This window comes from Leucopleurus acutus (assembly GCF_964270905.1).
Source record: "Leucopleurus acutus genome assembly, chromosome: 3".
Taxonomy (NCBI): domain Eukaryota; kingdom Metazoa; phylum Chordata; class Mammalia; order Artiodactyla; family Delphinidae; genus Leucopleurus; species Leucopleurus acutus.
Window position 1 is genome coordinate 3,576,513 of NC_139145.1, and position 13,522 is coordinate 3,590,034.

At 59.9% G+C, this 13,522-nt stretch overlaps 1 protein-coding gene across 1 annotated transcript; it reads right to left on the reverse strand.

Annotated features, from left to right (window-relative positions):
* On the reverse strand, positions 1–12,637 carry SEMA6B (semaphorin 6B). Its single transcript, XM_082836975.1, has 17 exons — positions 12,535–12,637; positions 10,808–10,957; positions 10,545–10,668; positions 8,835–8,895; positions 8,611–8,673; positions 8,116–8,217; positions 7,613–7,703; positions 7,150–7,269; positions 6,575–6,663; positions 4,860–5,077; positions 3,869–4,000; positions 3,481–3,630; positions 2,899–3,081; positions 2,664–2,810; positions 1,647–1,724; positions 1,453–1,511; positions 1–1,038 (listed from the first exon to the last, which is right to left on the reverse strand). The coding sequence occupies exons 2-17, from the start codon at positions 10,926–10,928 to the stop codon at positions 134–136; spliced, it is 2,643 nt and encodes an 880-aa protein (XP_082693101.1). The 5' UTR covers positions 10,929–10,957; positions 12,535–12,637; the 3' UTR covers positions 1–133.
* Positions 12,638–13,522: the final 885 nt, after the last annotated feature.

The following is a 13,522-nucleotide window of genomic DNA, read 5'->3' on the forward strand; positions in this document are numbered from 1 at the left end:
TGTGCTTCCGGGCGGCGGAGGGCGCCCCCCACCCCGCGCGGCTGGGCCGGGGGTCTGAGCACCCACTCGGAGCTGGCCCGGTCTCTCGCTCCTGGTTCCCGTGGCTGGCACCGCCGAGGCGCGCGGCCCCGGCCTAGGGCACGGGGGGCGCAGTCCTGTCCGGGCCCCCGTACGAGAGGAGGTGGGCCAAGTCCGTGCCGGGCCGGGCGTGGCGGCCGCGGGGCCGGGCCTCGCCGCTGTTGATCGTGTGCGTGCGGCGCAGCGCGGCGGCGGGCGGGGCGTGCGCGCCCGGCCTCCGGAGGCTGCCGGTGGGCGGTGGGCTCCAGGGCCGAGGGAGGCCGTCGGCGGCGGAGCTCGGGTCCGAGGGGCCCGTGGGCGCCGACACCACCCGCCGGCGGTCCGGGCTGGCGTGGGGGGTGAGCGGGAAGTCGCCGTGGGAGGCGCGGCCGGGCCGCGCGACGAAGAGGCGGGCGTCGGGGGCCGGCTCGCCGGGCGCGGGGGGCGGCTCGGGGGCGCGGGCAGGGGCCAGCAGCAGGAGGGAGGATGAGAGGGAGGCCGTGAGCAGCGTATGGCCGTGCTCCCAGGCACGGGGGCCCAGGGCGTGCGGGTGCGGGGTGGGCAGGCGCTTCTGGGGCAGCGGCGTCTGCTCGGGCGTGGGCAGCAGCCCCGAGTCCAGGTCGTGGGAGCCGCCCTGCAGCAGCGTGGCCTTGGCCCACCCGTTCTGCATCAGGGGCGCCAGCAGGGCCTCGGGGGGAACCCCGGGCCCGCCGCCGCCCCCGGCCCGGCCCCCGGGGCCGCCCGCCCGGCGCTCGCCCAGGCGGCTCACGCTCAGCACGGCCTCGCCGCCCCCGTGCGCCAGGATGGCCTCCTTGTCCTTGCGGCGGGCCAGCTCGCGCCGCTCGCGGAGCCCCACGTACCAGCCCACGCTGAAGCCGGACACCACGGCGCCCACCACGAAGGCCGCCACCGATGACGTCACCAGCAGGTTCACCGACACCAACCCGGCGCGCTCCTCCGAGAGGCTGGCCCCTAGGAGTCCTGGCCGGGAGGGCGGCGTGTGAGGGGCCCGGCCGGGGACGGTCCCCTGCGCACCTCTCGCGGCCTCCGGCTGGTCTACGCACTCAACGTCTGTCTGCTTCTCTGCTTCGTGGCGCCTCTCTGACCCTTTCAACGCCCGTCTGCCCATCTCTTTGTCCACTGGCATGTCTTAAAGTTTGTCTGCCCATCTGTCTCCTGGCCTCTCTCTCTGCGGTCCCCAGCGCCCCCTCGCCATCTGTCGGTCCTTTTCCCACCTCCCTACCTGGAAGTGGGGCCCCCTGCCCTTCCCAAGCCCTGACGGTAGCCAGTACCGCCCCCCCCACCCCCGCGTTGGGCATGGGCGGCAGCGGGTGTGAGAACCCTGGAGGACCAGGACTCCGAGTCCCCAGGCCTCCTCCCCTCTCCCCCGCTTACCTGTGCAGTCCCCTAAGCCTGAGGTGCTGGCCCCGGACACGTCTTGCTCAAAGTTGGCTCTGATGAGGGCAGGGGGGCAGAGAGGCGCAGTCAGCAGAAACCTCTCGCACAGAGCTGTGGCTGGGGGGCGGGGGGCAACTCCCGATCATCACGTGGGTCACATACCCGCCCCCCACCTCCCTCGTCCCCAGTACCTGGTGCCGGGGCTGAGGAAGATGCAGGAGCCATCCGGGGCCCAGCCGCAGTAGGGGTCCTGACTGCCAATACAGTTCCTGGAGCAGACAAGGGACCCGGAGAGCAGATCAACCACAGCCCCTTCTGAGGCACCTCTTACTGTCAACTCTGGGAGTTCTCAAGGTACGTCTCAGCGGTGGGGGCTATTTCTTCCCCATTTTACAGATGAGAAAACTGAGGCTCAGGAAAGTTTACTTTTGCCCAGGGGACAGAGCCAGGGTTGGAGCCCAGGCAGGCTTGCCCCTGAGTCTGTGCTTTGGGTGTGTGCTATGGCATCATTATTGCCAAGTCGGCGGGCACAGGGTCAGGTGCTCTCCAGTGTGTGGAGGGCACACTGTGAGTCCAGAGATGTGCCAGTGTTTTATCTGCATGTGATCTTCCCACCCATTTTATTTATTTTATTTTATTTTTTGGCTGTGCCACGCGGCATGTGGGATCTTAGTTCCCCGATCAGGGCCTGAACGCATGTCCCCTGCATTGGAAGGCGGATTCTTAACCACTGGACCCCCAGGGACATCCCTCCCACCCATTTTAGAGGCAGACAAACAGCTGTCTCCCTGGTCCCCAGCTTCTGCTCCTGAGGCTCTTAGAAATGTCACTCACATCCCATCCCGCTCTGCCCATAGACCTCCAGGGCTCCCACCTCACTCTAGGGGTGGGGGAAGGAGCCCAAGTACTCCCCACAGCCCACAGACCCTGCACGACCCACCCCCGGCCCCGGCCCCTCCCTGACCTCCCCTCCTCCCTCTCTCCCCCTCGCTCATTTTGTTCCAGCTATACAGGCCCCCTCTCTGTTCCGCCAACACACCAGGCCCAGTCCTGCCCCAGGGCCTTTGCACATGTTCTGCCCTCTGCCCTGCTCATCGTTCAGTGAGTCAGGATGCTGTTGGGGCCTGGACTTGAACTTGACTCTCTCCCTCTTCCCATGCTCACCTCCCCTCACTTGCCCTGCTCACAGCTGGCCCAGGAGTACTCACTTCATGCATCCTGAGTATTGCTGGCATCGCGCCACGGGCACTCGGACCACACAGCGGGGGAAGGCCGCCAGCAGGCCACCCGAGGCCGCATCCAGCTCCAGGCTCAGCAGCCGCTGCCCTGTCTCGCCACCCCCAGAGCGTCCACACCTGGGGGTGAGCAGATTGGTAAGACTCAAGGGGCACGCCCTATCTCCCTGCCCACTGGCCCTGTCCCTTGACCTCTGCCCGGCCTCACCTGTCCGGCCGGTAAGTCTCAAACTCCTCCAGGAAGACACTGGGCCCGGTGGTGCCCGAGGCACTGGCGTTGGGCCAGACAAGGAACTTGAGGACAGTGCCCGCCTCAGAACCCAGGAAGACGACAGTCTGGTTGCCCCAGGGGCCGGCGCCCACGTCCACGGCCACTCGCGTCAGCTGGTACCTGGGGCCAGGGTTGGACAGAGGTCAGGCCGCCTCCCAGCCCCCTGGGGTCCTGGGCGCACTCAGAGACACCACCCACGCCCAGCAAGGTGGACATGGGCGTGGCTCCAAGGGGGCACATCATGGAGAGAAACACACCCCCAAACCCGACTCCTACCTGGGCCTGCCTGTCTCTCTCCCTGTCTCCCTCCATCTCTTTGTGTCAGATGGTCTCTCTCTCCCTCTCTCTGTTTCTCCCTCTTTCTGGGCATCCCCGGAGCCTCATGCCCGGCTGTCTTGAGTGTCCGGCTTCCCCCTCGTGTCCGAAGTTGGCCCTGTGCCTCCCTCCTTGCCCACCAACCTGGCCAGGGCTCTCCTTCCCACCTGGCCAGCAGGACCCCGGCCCCGTGTAGGGACTGACCGCATCAGAGTCCGAACAATCCAGGGTGCGTGGCCCAGTGAGGGCACTGCCTCGTCCATCAGGGGGTGTGTCTTGACGAAGTTGAGGATCTCGTCCGGGAAGGCGCTGGAGGCATTGTACTGCATGCCGGGAGCTGCACAGCACCCGGGCCTGGGTGGGGACGAGGGGGTGGTCAGGGTGGACATGGAGGCCCCCACATAGGGGCTCTGATTCACCAGGGGACCTGCTGCCCTGCCCAAAGGGCCTCGGTTTTCCCCACCTGCATAATGGGTACAGCTGAACTTGGCAACAGCTATTGAAATAACTAACTGCCTGGAAGTCCAAGCCCTTGGTCCAGGGTCAGGATCCTACCCAGGCACCTGTCTCTCAGGGTCGAGGGGGCTCTCACCGGGGCCGTGGCACCTGGTCCTCCGGCACGGGTGTCCAGATGGACTCAGGGGACTTCTGCTCACGGAAGCGGCCCTCAAACACGGCAGCCACCTGTGTCATGTCAAAGGCGCAGACGGCCGAGCCGGGGATGCTGTGGGTGGGGGCAGATGAAAGGGAGCAGTGAGCCTGGCCAGGGGTGGGGTGGGGGTGGGGGACTGCCCTGGGCAAGCAGGTGGAGGAGTGTTTGTCCTCCGGAGCTGTCACATGTTCAGTTCCTTGGGCCAGAGGTTGCTGCCTCCCCCCACCCCCCATCCAGTCCAGTCACTTCACCTGCTGAACAGTTCTCAGACTGGACCGTAGTTCAGCCCCTCCACAGCTACCCGTGTCCAGGCCCCGCCTTGTCACTTGCCTGCATATCCAGTCTCCCAGGTGCCACCCTTGCTCCCTTTCAACCCATTCCCCAGGTAGTTTTCCAAAAATGCAAACCTGACCTGGTCCCTCTTCTGCTCCTTACTCTCCCATGGCTCCCTAGTGCTCTCAGGATAAAATCCAGGCTCCTCCCCACAGCCCATCACCTCCCTGCCCTCATATCCTCCACTCTCCCCCTTGCTTCCTTCCAAGCCAGCCACACGGGCCTCCTCCCTATGGTTTAAACATAGCAAGCTCATTGCAGCCTCAGGGCTTTTGCACAGGCTGTTCTTCCAACTTGGAATGCTCTTCCCGCTTCTTCCATCTCACAACCATTGATGCCTCCTCCAGAAAGCCCTCCCCGACCCCTCCTCCAAAGGCAGAGGATGGGGACGCCCCCCTACCCTCATCTGCCAAGTTCTGGCCAAAGGGCCTCGGAGGGTCAGTGTCTGGCTTGGTGCCCCCTGGCCTGGGGCCGAGGCCTCCCGGGAGTCGAATCTTGCCCAGTGCAGGACCCAGGGGATATGTGGTGAGGTAACATGGGAACTCTCCGCCCGTGCCCACCCGGTGCTCCCAGTCTGCTCCCGACGGAGCCCGCTGACCTGTTGCTGGGCGTGGAGAAAACAGCAAGGACCACGGGCCGGCCCCCCAGGCTGACCACGCCCGTGACGGCCCGCAGCACGTTGAAGTAGAAGTGGGAGTCCCCTGGCACCGAGCAGTTGAGCCGTGCCTTCAGGAACGACGTCCACTGCTTCTCCAGCACGCGAGGGGAGCCGCCCACGTCATTCTTGCACACCCGGGCCACACGGGACACCACCACCTGGCACATCAGCAGGCGGGGGGGGGGGGGCGGGGCGGGGGCTGAGCCCTGTGTTCCACAAGGCCTGCCCGCAGGTCGCACTGCCCGCTACCCAGGATGGGATGCAGGAGCCTGGCCGTGGGTCACTGTGGGTGCCCCAGCCAGTCACCTTAGCCCCCTGAGCACCAGATTCCCCAGCGAAATGTGGGGATGACGATGATCACAGCCACCACGACAAGCGTAATCATCATCGCTTCCACTTACAGATCACTCATTGAGTACCAGGCACTTTATCCTCCTCATCTCTCACGTTCCTCCCAAAGCTCTACAGAGGAGGGCCTACTGATATCCCCGGGGTACAGGGGGGAAACTGAGGCACAGCGAAAGGAAAGTGACCGAGGCCCAAGGTCACACTAGTAGTAAGTGGCAGTCTGTGCACTTAAATGTCTCCGTGGATTGAGGGATGGGATGGATGTATGGATGGATCAGTGGATGGATGGATGAATTTGAAGGACACAGTGATGGACAGTGAAGATAAGGAAGAAGGAGATAATCAACTGATGGATGAATGGGTGTGTGGATGGATGGGTGGCTGGCTGGATGGTTGGATGAGTAAATGGGTGTGAGTCTGCATGAATGGATAGATGGGTAGATGAATGGGTGGGTGGATGGATGGGTGTGTGGATGGATGGGTGGACAGATGGATGTGAGTGTGGATGAGTGGAGAGATGGGTAGGGGAATGGATGAATGGCTGGATGGAAAGGCAGATGAAGGAGGTAATGACAGATCAGTGGATGGGTGGATCCATGGGTGGATAGAAGGTTGAATGGAGTGGATGAGCAGGTCATGAGGAGAAGATGGGATAGATAATTGGATTATAGAGGGGTGGGCAGGTAGGTGGAGAGATGGATGGTAGATGGATGAGCTGATCAGTAGGAGGATAGCTCAATGGATGGTTAGGTGTATGAATGAATGGACAGGTAGGTGTATGAATGGATAAAGAAGTCAATGAGTGGGAGGTGGGTGGATGGATATATAGGTGCATGGAAGGGTAGATGGGTGGACGGATGGATGGAGGATGGCTGAGTCAGGGGGTGGGCGGATGGATAGATAAGTGGTTGGATTGGAAGTGTGGGTGGGCTGAAGGACAGACAGGTGGGTAGGTGAGAGGGCGGCTGAGTGGGAGAGTGAGTGGGCAGACAGATGGGCCGCTGAGGAAGGATGGATAAATGATGGTAGATGGGTGGGTGGACAGGTGAACAGCAACGGCACTGGGACTGGAATCGGGTGTATCTGACTTCAGACCCGGGACCCTCACCCAGGGCTGCTCCAGAAATGTCTTCAAGCCCCAGGGGCCTGGACCCGGCTAGAGTGGAGGGCCCTGAGGACCAGAGGGACACTGTCGCCCCAGGTGGAGTTTCACGGAACCACCTCTGCTCCCCACTTCCCGAGATCAGAGCCTCTCAGCTGCATGCCCCACTGCCTGGGCCTCTTTGGGAGGGGAAATAGGGCCCTACCTTTTCCAGGTAGTTAAACTCCATTGCGATCTCCCGGAAGAAAAAGTAGATGTGGCTGCCCCACTCCACCACGTGGACAAAGTAGGGCTCTGTAGGAGACGAGGGGTCAGAACTCAGCCCGCGACAGGAGAAAGGGAGTTTCTGGGGCTGGGAACACAGTAGCCTGGGTGGCTCCTTTTACAGTGAAGGGGGGAATATAAGCTGATTACCCGGGCAAAATAAAAGAGACCAAAGTTTTGGGGTTTTTTTGGAGGGAGTAGGTGTCAGAATCCTAAAATCACCGTGTCTTCTTTCCATAGACAATGTCTACTGTTGTCACCTTCCTCCTTCATGTGTTGAGCTGAGCTCCTACCATACCACTCATGCTGTTCCATTTCAGGTTGCTAAACCACCCATTTCCAGCAGGTTCTACTTTAGATCCAACTTAAATCTTTCTTCTAACTTTATCTTCAAAGAGGCTAGTAGGTTCCAAAGATGAGATGGGAGCTCCCTGCCTGTCTCCTCTGGGACTATTATTCTGGTGGGGGAATTTGAGATGAATGTCAGCCCTACCAGGTCTGCACCTATCGCCCCACCTTTGAACCACTTGGAGTCGTGTTTCACGGTGCGCAGAGTGGGCCGGTCCCCGAGGCTGCGGTAGATGACGGCGTCGATGGCTAGGAAGTCGGTAACGGTGGCTGTGAAGAGCATCCCTTCTGGATGGGGGTGAGTCAGGGGGAGGCAGGTGAGAGATTAGATCATAGAGGCCGGAGGCTGGGTGGGTCAAAACTTGACTTCAAGACTGAGCCCTGAGCCTAAGTGAGCCCTAAGCCCCGGGCTGAGCCCCAACCCTGCCGAGGCCCTGACTTCAGGCTGATCCCCAACTCCTCAGCTCATCCCCAACCTCGGCTGAGCCCTGCCCTTCAGATTCTGCCTGTTTCATAGCTGGAGAGATGGTCTCCCAGCCATCTTCTAAATGGCCTGACTCCAAGAGTGGAAAATGCCATGTCTTGCTGTGGACTGGGGCCCCATCAGATGGTCAGAGTTGGGGGCACTCACCAGAGAAGAGGGCAACATTGGCGTGTTTGGGGTCGTATGGGCAGCGGGCCATGCCACTGATGTTGTCCCCGAGGGGCTGCAGTGTGTCCATCTGCAGGGGGGACAGGGACTGAGTGACAGAGCTCCTGTCTATACCTAGCAGCCCCTGGCTCCCCCAGCCACCCGCTCCAAGGGGACTCCTGGCGCCACCTTGGATGTTGTGTGACTTGGTCAGTCATTTAACCTCTCTGGGACTCAATTTACTGATCTGTAATAAATGGGTCTGAATCGATCCTAATTCATCCTATAACTGGTTTGTAGTTTAAGTTGCTGCAGCCTGTACAGGCCTCCTTTGGAAGACTCCTCTGGAGCTCCGGGTGAGGGGTCTGGGAGGGCATATCCAGTAAGGCTTCCTGTAGGAGATGATGTGGCCTGGGGATAGGGCATGACCAGTGGAGGGCCAGTGAGCAAAGGCGTGGAGGTTGAACCTGGGGCAGTCAGGGCTTCGAAGAGCGGTGACTCACGCTGTAGTTGGCACACACGGGGTTGAAGGCATTGGAACCACACACGAAGAGGGTGGATTCGTCCCGAAGTAGAAGCACCTTTACAAAATTTCGACACTCGCCCTGGATTGGGGCGGCGGGAAGAGAGAAGCCAGGGTGGGTGTGGTCACGGGTGCGGGCGGGGTCAGGAAAGAGGCGGGGCCTGCAAGGAGGGGCCAGGGATGTGGGCATGGCAAAATCAGGGGGCTAAACTAGGACTCGGCTGGGGGCGAGGCCATGACTAAGGGAGGGGCCCAGACAGGGAAATAGGGCACTTGAAGGGGTGGAGCTATGGCAAGACGAGGGCTAAGGGCACGGCCACGACAGAGGACCACCTTGGGGTTGTGGCCAGGCTCTGGGATTAGCCATGGCAACACCAGGGCCCTGGCATAGAATGAAAGCAGAAGATTTGCCCTGGGTGGGGGGTGGCCAGGACGGATTGGGGCGTGGTTGGAGGCGTGGCCAGGGCCCACTTACCTCCTGCTTGCCCTTCATCCGACACACGTTGATGTCGCTGGGGTTGGAGCGCCAGGTCAGCTTCTGGGACACAGAGAGCTGGTGAGGTGAGCGGGGTCCTTGACAGCCCTAGGAACCCTGCTAGGGAGGCCCGAATCCACCTTGCTCCCCAGCTCAGTGTCCGGGCCCCCTGGCGGGAGCCCCAAGAATTGCCCCCTCCCCTCCCTCCTGCACCCCCTCCTCACCCGCTGGTACCGCAGCTCCATGGACGTGGGGGGCTCCAGCTCCACCCGGTACAGGTTGTCCCTAGAGGAGGGGTGTAGTTAATGAGATCGGAGAGCCTCCCCTCCCCGCCCACTATTCTGACAGCAGACGTGAGGCCAACACGTGCCAAACAGGGGCATGCCAGCGCCTCTGCCACGTGCAGCTCCGCATGTGCATGCCCTGACACGCCTCCTCGTGCCCTAAAGTGAGCCACGGGTTCTGGCACACCCCACATGCCTTACCACGACACCTCACGCTTACACACCCCATGGCCTACACCCAACACAACACACTGTCTGATGCCTTTACATCTGCTGTCCCCGTCTCAGCACCCCTCAGTCTCTCCCAGGCTCTCACCGCTCACCCCATGCCACAGAAACTGCCCTAATCAAGGTCACTGGCCCCTGTTAAGTCCAGCGGTCACTTCTCTGTCCTCCTCCCCCTCTCCACAGCGTCTCCCCCGGCCAGTCCACCCTCGTCCTGGGAACTCCATCCTCACTGGGTTCTTGGACCCTGCACTCTCCTGGCTTCCCTCCCACCTCTCCGGGCCCTCCTCTCTCCCTGGTGGGCCCACACCTGGGTCCTCTGGCCTCTTCCCTCCCCCATCCATACCCCTCCTGGGCCGCCTTGTCCACTCTCAGGGCTGGAACCACGTCTCTGCCCGGATGACACCCACAGTCCTGTCTCCAGCCAGGGCCTCCCCTGAGCTCCAGATTTGGGGTCCAGCTAACCCTCAAGGTCTCCACGAGGGGGCTCAAAGGTGTCTCATACTCTGTCTCACACTCAGCTTGGCCACACGGCACCCGACCATCCCCCAAATCTGCTCCCGCCCCGTCCACCATCTTGGCTGAGGCAACTCTATCCCCACGACGTGGGAGTCACCTTCAACTCCCTTCTCCTTCCCTCCCAATATGTCACCTCTGCCTTCAGTATCTAGCGAGGGTTCACCCACTTCTCACATCCTCTATGACCACCACCCTAGTTCAGCCCCCATTACTGCCCACCTGGACCAGCATTGTCCCCTCTGCCCTAGTCTAGTGGCTCCTGCCCTCACCAGTACAGTCTGTCCTCCCCCAGCCGCCACCAGAGGGCACCTGTGAGCACCTGAGTCAGGTCCTGTCCCTCCTCTGCCCACAGCCCTCCAGGGTCCCACCTCCCTTGGGGGTAAAAGCCCAGGTCCTCCCCTACAGCCCACAAGGCCCTGCCCTCCCTGCCCCGTCCCCTCCCTGCCCTCCCCTCCTCCTTCTCTCCCCCTCACTCACTCTGCTCCAGCCACGCGGGCCTCCTTGCTAGCCCTCCACCATGCCAGGCAGAGTCCGGCCCCAGGACTTTTGCACGGGCTGTGTCCTATGCCCTGACTTCTCCCTCTCCCTCAGATTTCCTTATAGCTGGCTCCTCATCAGTTCTCAACTCAAATGTCACCTTCTCCGAAAAGCCTTTGGGGCCACTTCAGCACCCTCTCTAGCACCCAGTGAATTTTGACCAAACAGCTGTCCCTACCTGGTAACACATCATAGCCAGCTCTGGGGTCCAACCACACCCAGAGTTCAGCACCCTTAAAAATCCCACCCCAGGGACACACATTCACACTCCAGCCAAACAACAGGCCCCAGCGTGCAAACCTCCCTAAAATGCTACCACCTACTCCCCCACACCTCACCCTGCACACTCTGCCCGACAGTCCCTCGTACCTGTCCCCGATGAAGAGCGTCCTGTTGACCCGCAGAACCCGCTGGATGTTGAGATCGTCGGTGCCCTCTGCGGGGGTCAGGTGTCCTGGCCCGCTGCCCACGAACACGGGATAGTGGTTCAGGTCTGGGGAGAGGGCGAGGAGGGGTGTGATTCAGGGCCAGGGTGAGCCTGGCCTGGTGAGCCCCCGGGGGAGGGGGCAGCTGATCCAGCTGGGGAGCAAGACCCTCCCTCGGGACTCCCCCTCTCCAGGCCCCCCACTCACAGTCCCTGGGGGCCACGCTGAGTGGCGGCGGCTCCTCGGGGAAGAGGCCGTGGGAGCCTCCCAGTAGCAGCAGCAGGAGCAGTAGGGCCGGGCGGGGAGGGGGCGCTCGCGGGGTCCGCATGGCGAGGTCAGGGCGACAGGAGGTGACACCTGCGAGCGAGGGGCCATGCGGTGAGCCGTGTAGCTTGCAGTCCCCATTGCTACCAGCAGAGGGGGCGCGAGAGCCGCGGCGGCGGGGACCTTCAATTTCCAGAAAAATTCCCCATTGGGGGGTAATCATTTAAAAATAACAACAATCATGGCAACAACAATAACACCAGCACTTATTAATTACCAGAACAACTTTCTGACCACATTTTAGTGAAAGCTCAGGAAACAGTTTCTAACAACAAAAGGATAATCACGAGAATATTTTAAAAATTAAATGATTTTAAATTAAAAATTACTACTAATAATAGATAAACAGGGACTTCCCTTGTGGCGCAGTGGTTAAGAATCCGCCTCCCCAAGAGGGAAGAGATATGGGGACATATGTATATGTATAACTGATTCACTTTATTATAAAGCAGAAACTAACAACACCATTGTAAAGCAATTATACTCTAATAAAGATGTTAAAAAAAAAAAAAAGAATCCGCCTCCCAATGCAGGGGACACGGGTTCGAGCCCTGGTCCGGGAAGATCCCACATGCCGCGGAGCAACTAAGCCCGAGCGCCACAACTCCTGAGCCTGGGCTCTAGAGCCCACAAACCATAACTACTGAGCCCACGTGCTGCAACTACTGAAGCCCGCGTGCCTAGAGCCCGTGCTCCGCAACAAGAGAAGCCACCGCAATGAGAAGCCTGTGCACCGCAACGAAGAGTAGCCCCTGCTCACTGCAATTAGAGAAAGCCCGTGTGCAGCAACGAAGACCCAACACAGCCAAAAATAAATAAATAAATTTATTTAAAAAAAATAGATAAACATTTCAAAACATATATTTATAAAAACTTCAACCTCAAAACATATGTTTTAAGAATTCTTAGAACTGGGGCTTCCCTGGTGGCGCAGTGGTTAAGAATCTGCCTGCCAATGCAGGGGACAAGGGTTCGAACCCTGGTCTGGGAAGATCCCACATGCCGCGGAGCAACTAAGCCCGTGCGCCACGACTACTGAGCCTGCGTTCTAGAGCCCGTGTGCCACAACTACTGAAGCCCATCCGCCTAGAGCCCGTGCTCCGCAACAAGAGAAGCCACTGCAATGAGAAGCCCACGCACCGCAACGAAGAGTAGCCCCCGCTTGCCGCAACTAGAGAAAGCCCACGTGCAGCAGTGAAGACCCAATGCAGCCAAAAATTAAATAAATGAATAAATAAATAAATTAAAAAGAACGAATTCTTAGAGTTAAAACACAAAAACCTTAAAATGAAAGTCTCAAAAACCAAAAATTCGAAGGCTCTTGGAATTTTATAAACCACAATCTGGGAACTGCAGTACTTTAGAATAGCAGAATATTCTAGCTGGCCAGGGACCTCAGAGGCCCCGGTAAGTCTGACTTCCTTCCCGATAACAGCCTTTCTGTCCTTTCCTGGAATACCTCTGTGACAGGAGCCTCACGACCTCTTCAGGGGGCCTGTTTCCCGCTCCCGCTCAAGGGAATTTGGAGAAACTTCCAGGTGTGTAGAGTGGAGACCACCCCCCCACCCGTCCCAAGTGATGATCTGGTGGGCGGTGTGAACAGAACTCACCCTCTGGAACCCAGCCCTCCACGCCCCTCCCAGAAGGAGTGCAGTCCGGAGGCCCCAAGAAGACACCCGCAGCCTCTGGGCACGCCCCGTGCCTCAGTTTCCCCGTCTGAGCAGCAGGTACATCTCCGAGCCCTGCCCCAGCCTTGGGGTGCGGGGATCCTGAACCCGTGGAGGTGGACGCGAGGCGGGGACTTTGGCCCTGGAACGCCTGCCTCTTAGGATTCAGGGCCAAAAAACAGGAAGGCCTTGCGTGGAACAGCGAAGTTTCCTCTCTGTGACCCTGAACTTCCAGGATTTGTGACTCAGCGGACGCCAGGATCTCACGTGTGCGCGGATCTGGCTCTACTTCCTTAAGAGTTTCCTTCCCCGGCTCCTCCCCTGCTTAGCAACGTCCCGTGGCTCCCAGCGACCCCCGAGCCAGGCCCCAGACACTGCATTCAAGACCCACAATGGGATCACCAGCCCCGCTGCTGCCTACCCCAGCCTACAAGCTTCCTCCTTACAACACCTGCCGGGGCACCCCGCCTCTGGTGTTCTGTCTGCTCTGTGCCTTCTTTTATTTTTAAAGATTTATTTATTTACTTATTTATTTTTGGCTGCGTTGGGTCTTCGTTGCTGGGCGCTGGGCTTTCTCTAGTTGCGGCGAGCGGGGGTTACTCTTCCTTGCGGTGCGCAGGCTACTAATTGCGGTGGCTTCTCTTGTTGCGGAGCACGGGCTCTAGCTGCGTGGGCTTCAGTAGTTGCGGTGCGTGGGCTCAGTAGTTGTGGCTCGTGGGCTCTAGAGCACAGGCTCAGTAGTTGTGGTGCACAGGCTTAGGTGTTCCGCGGCATGTGAGATCTTCCTGGACCAGGGCTTGAACCCGTGTCCCCTGCATTGGCAGGTGGATTCCTAACCACTGCACCACCAGGGAAGTCCCTAAACATTTTTTTAACATTGTGGTAAAATGTATAACAAAGTTTGCCATCTTAACCATTTTTAAGTGGCACT

Bases quoted from the DNA above. Each gene is read 5' to 3' on its own strand.
- SEMA6B (XM_082836975.1), bottom strand. From the start codon at position 10,928: ATGCGGACCCCGCGAGCGCCCCCTCCCCGCCCGGCCCTACTGCTCCTG. The intron at 8,674-8,834 runs GTGAGGAGGGGG...TCTGTGTCCCAG, and splicing joins TGGAGCTGCGGTACCAGCGG to AAGCTGACCTGGCGCTCCAA. The intron at 1,039-1,452 runs GTAAGCGGGGGA...CCTCCCGGCCAG, and splicing joins AGGCTTAGGGGACTGCACAG to GACTCCTAGGGGCCAGCCTC.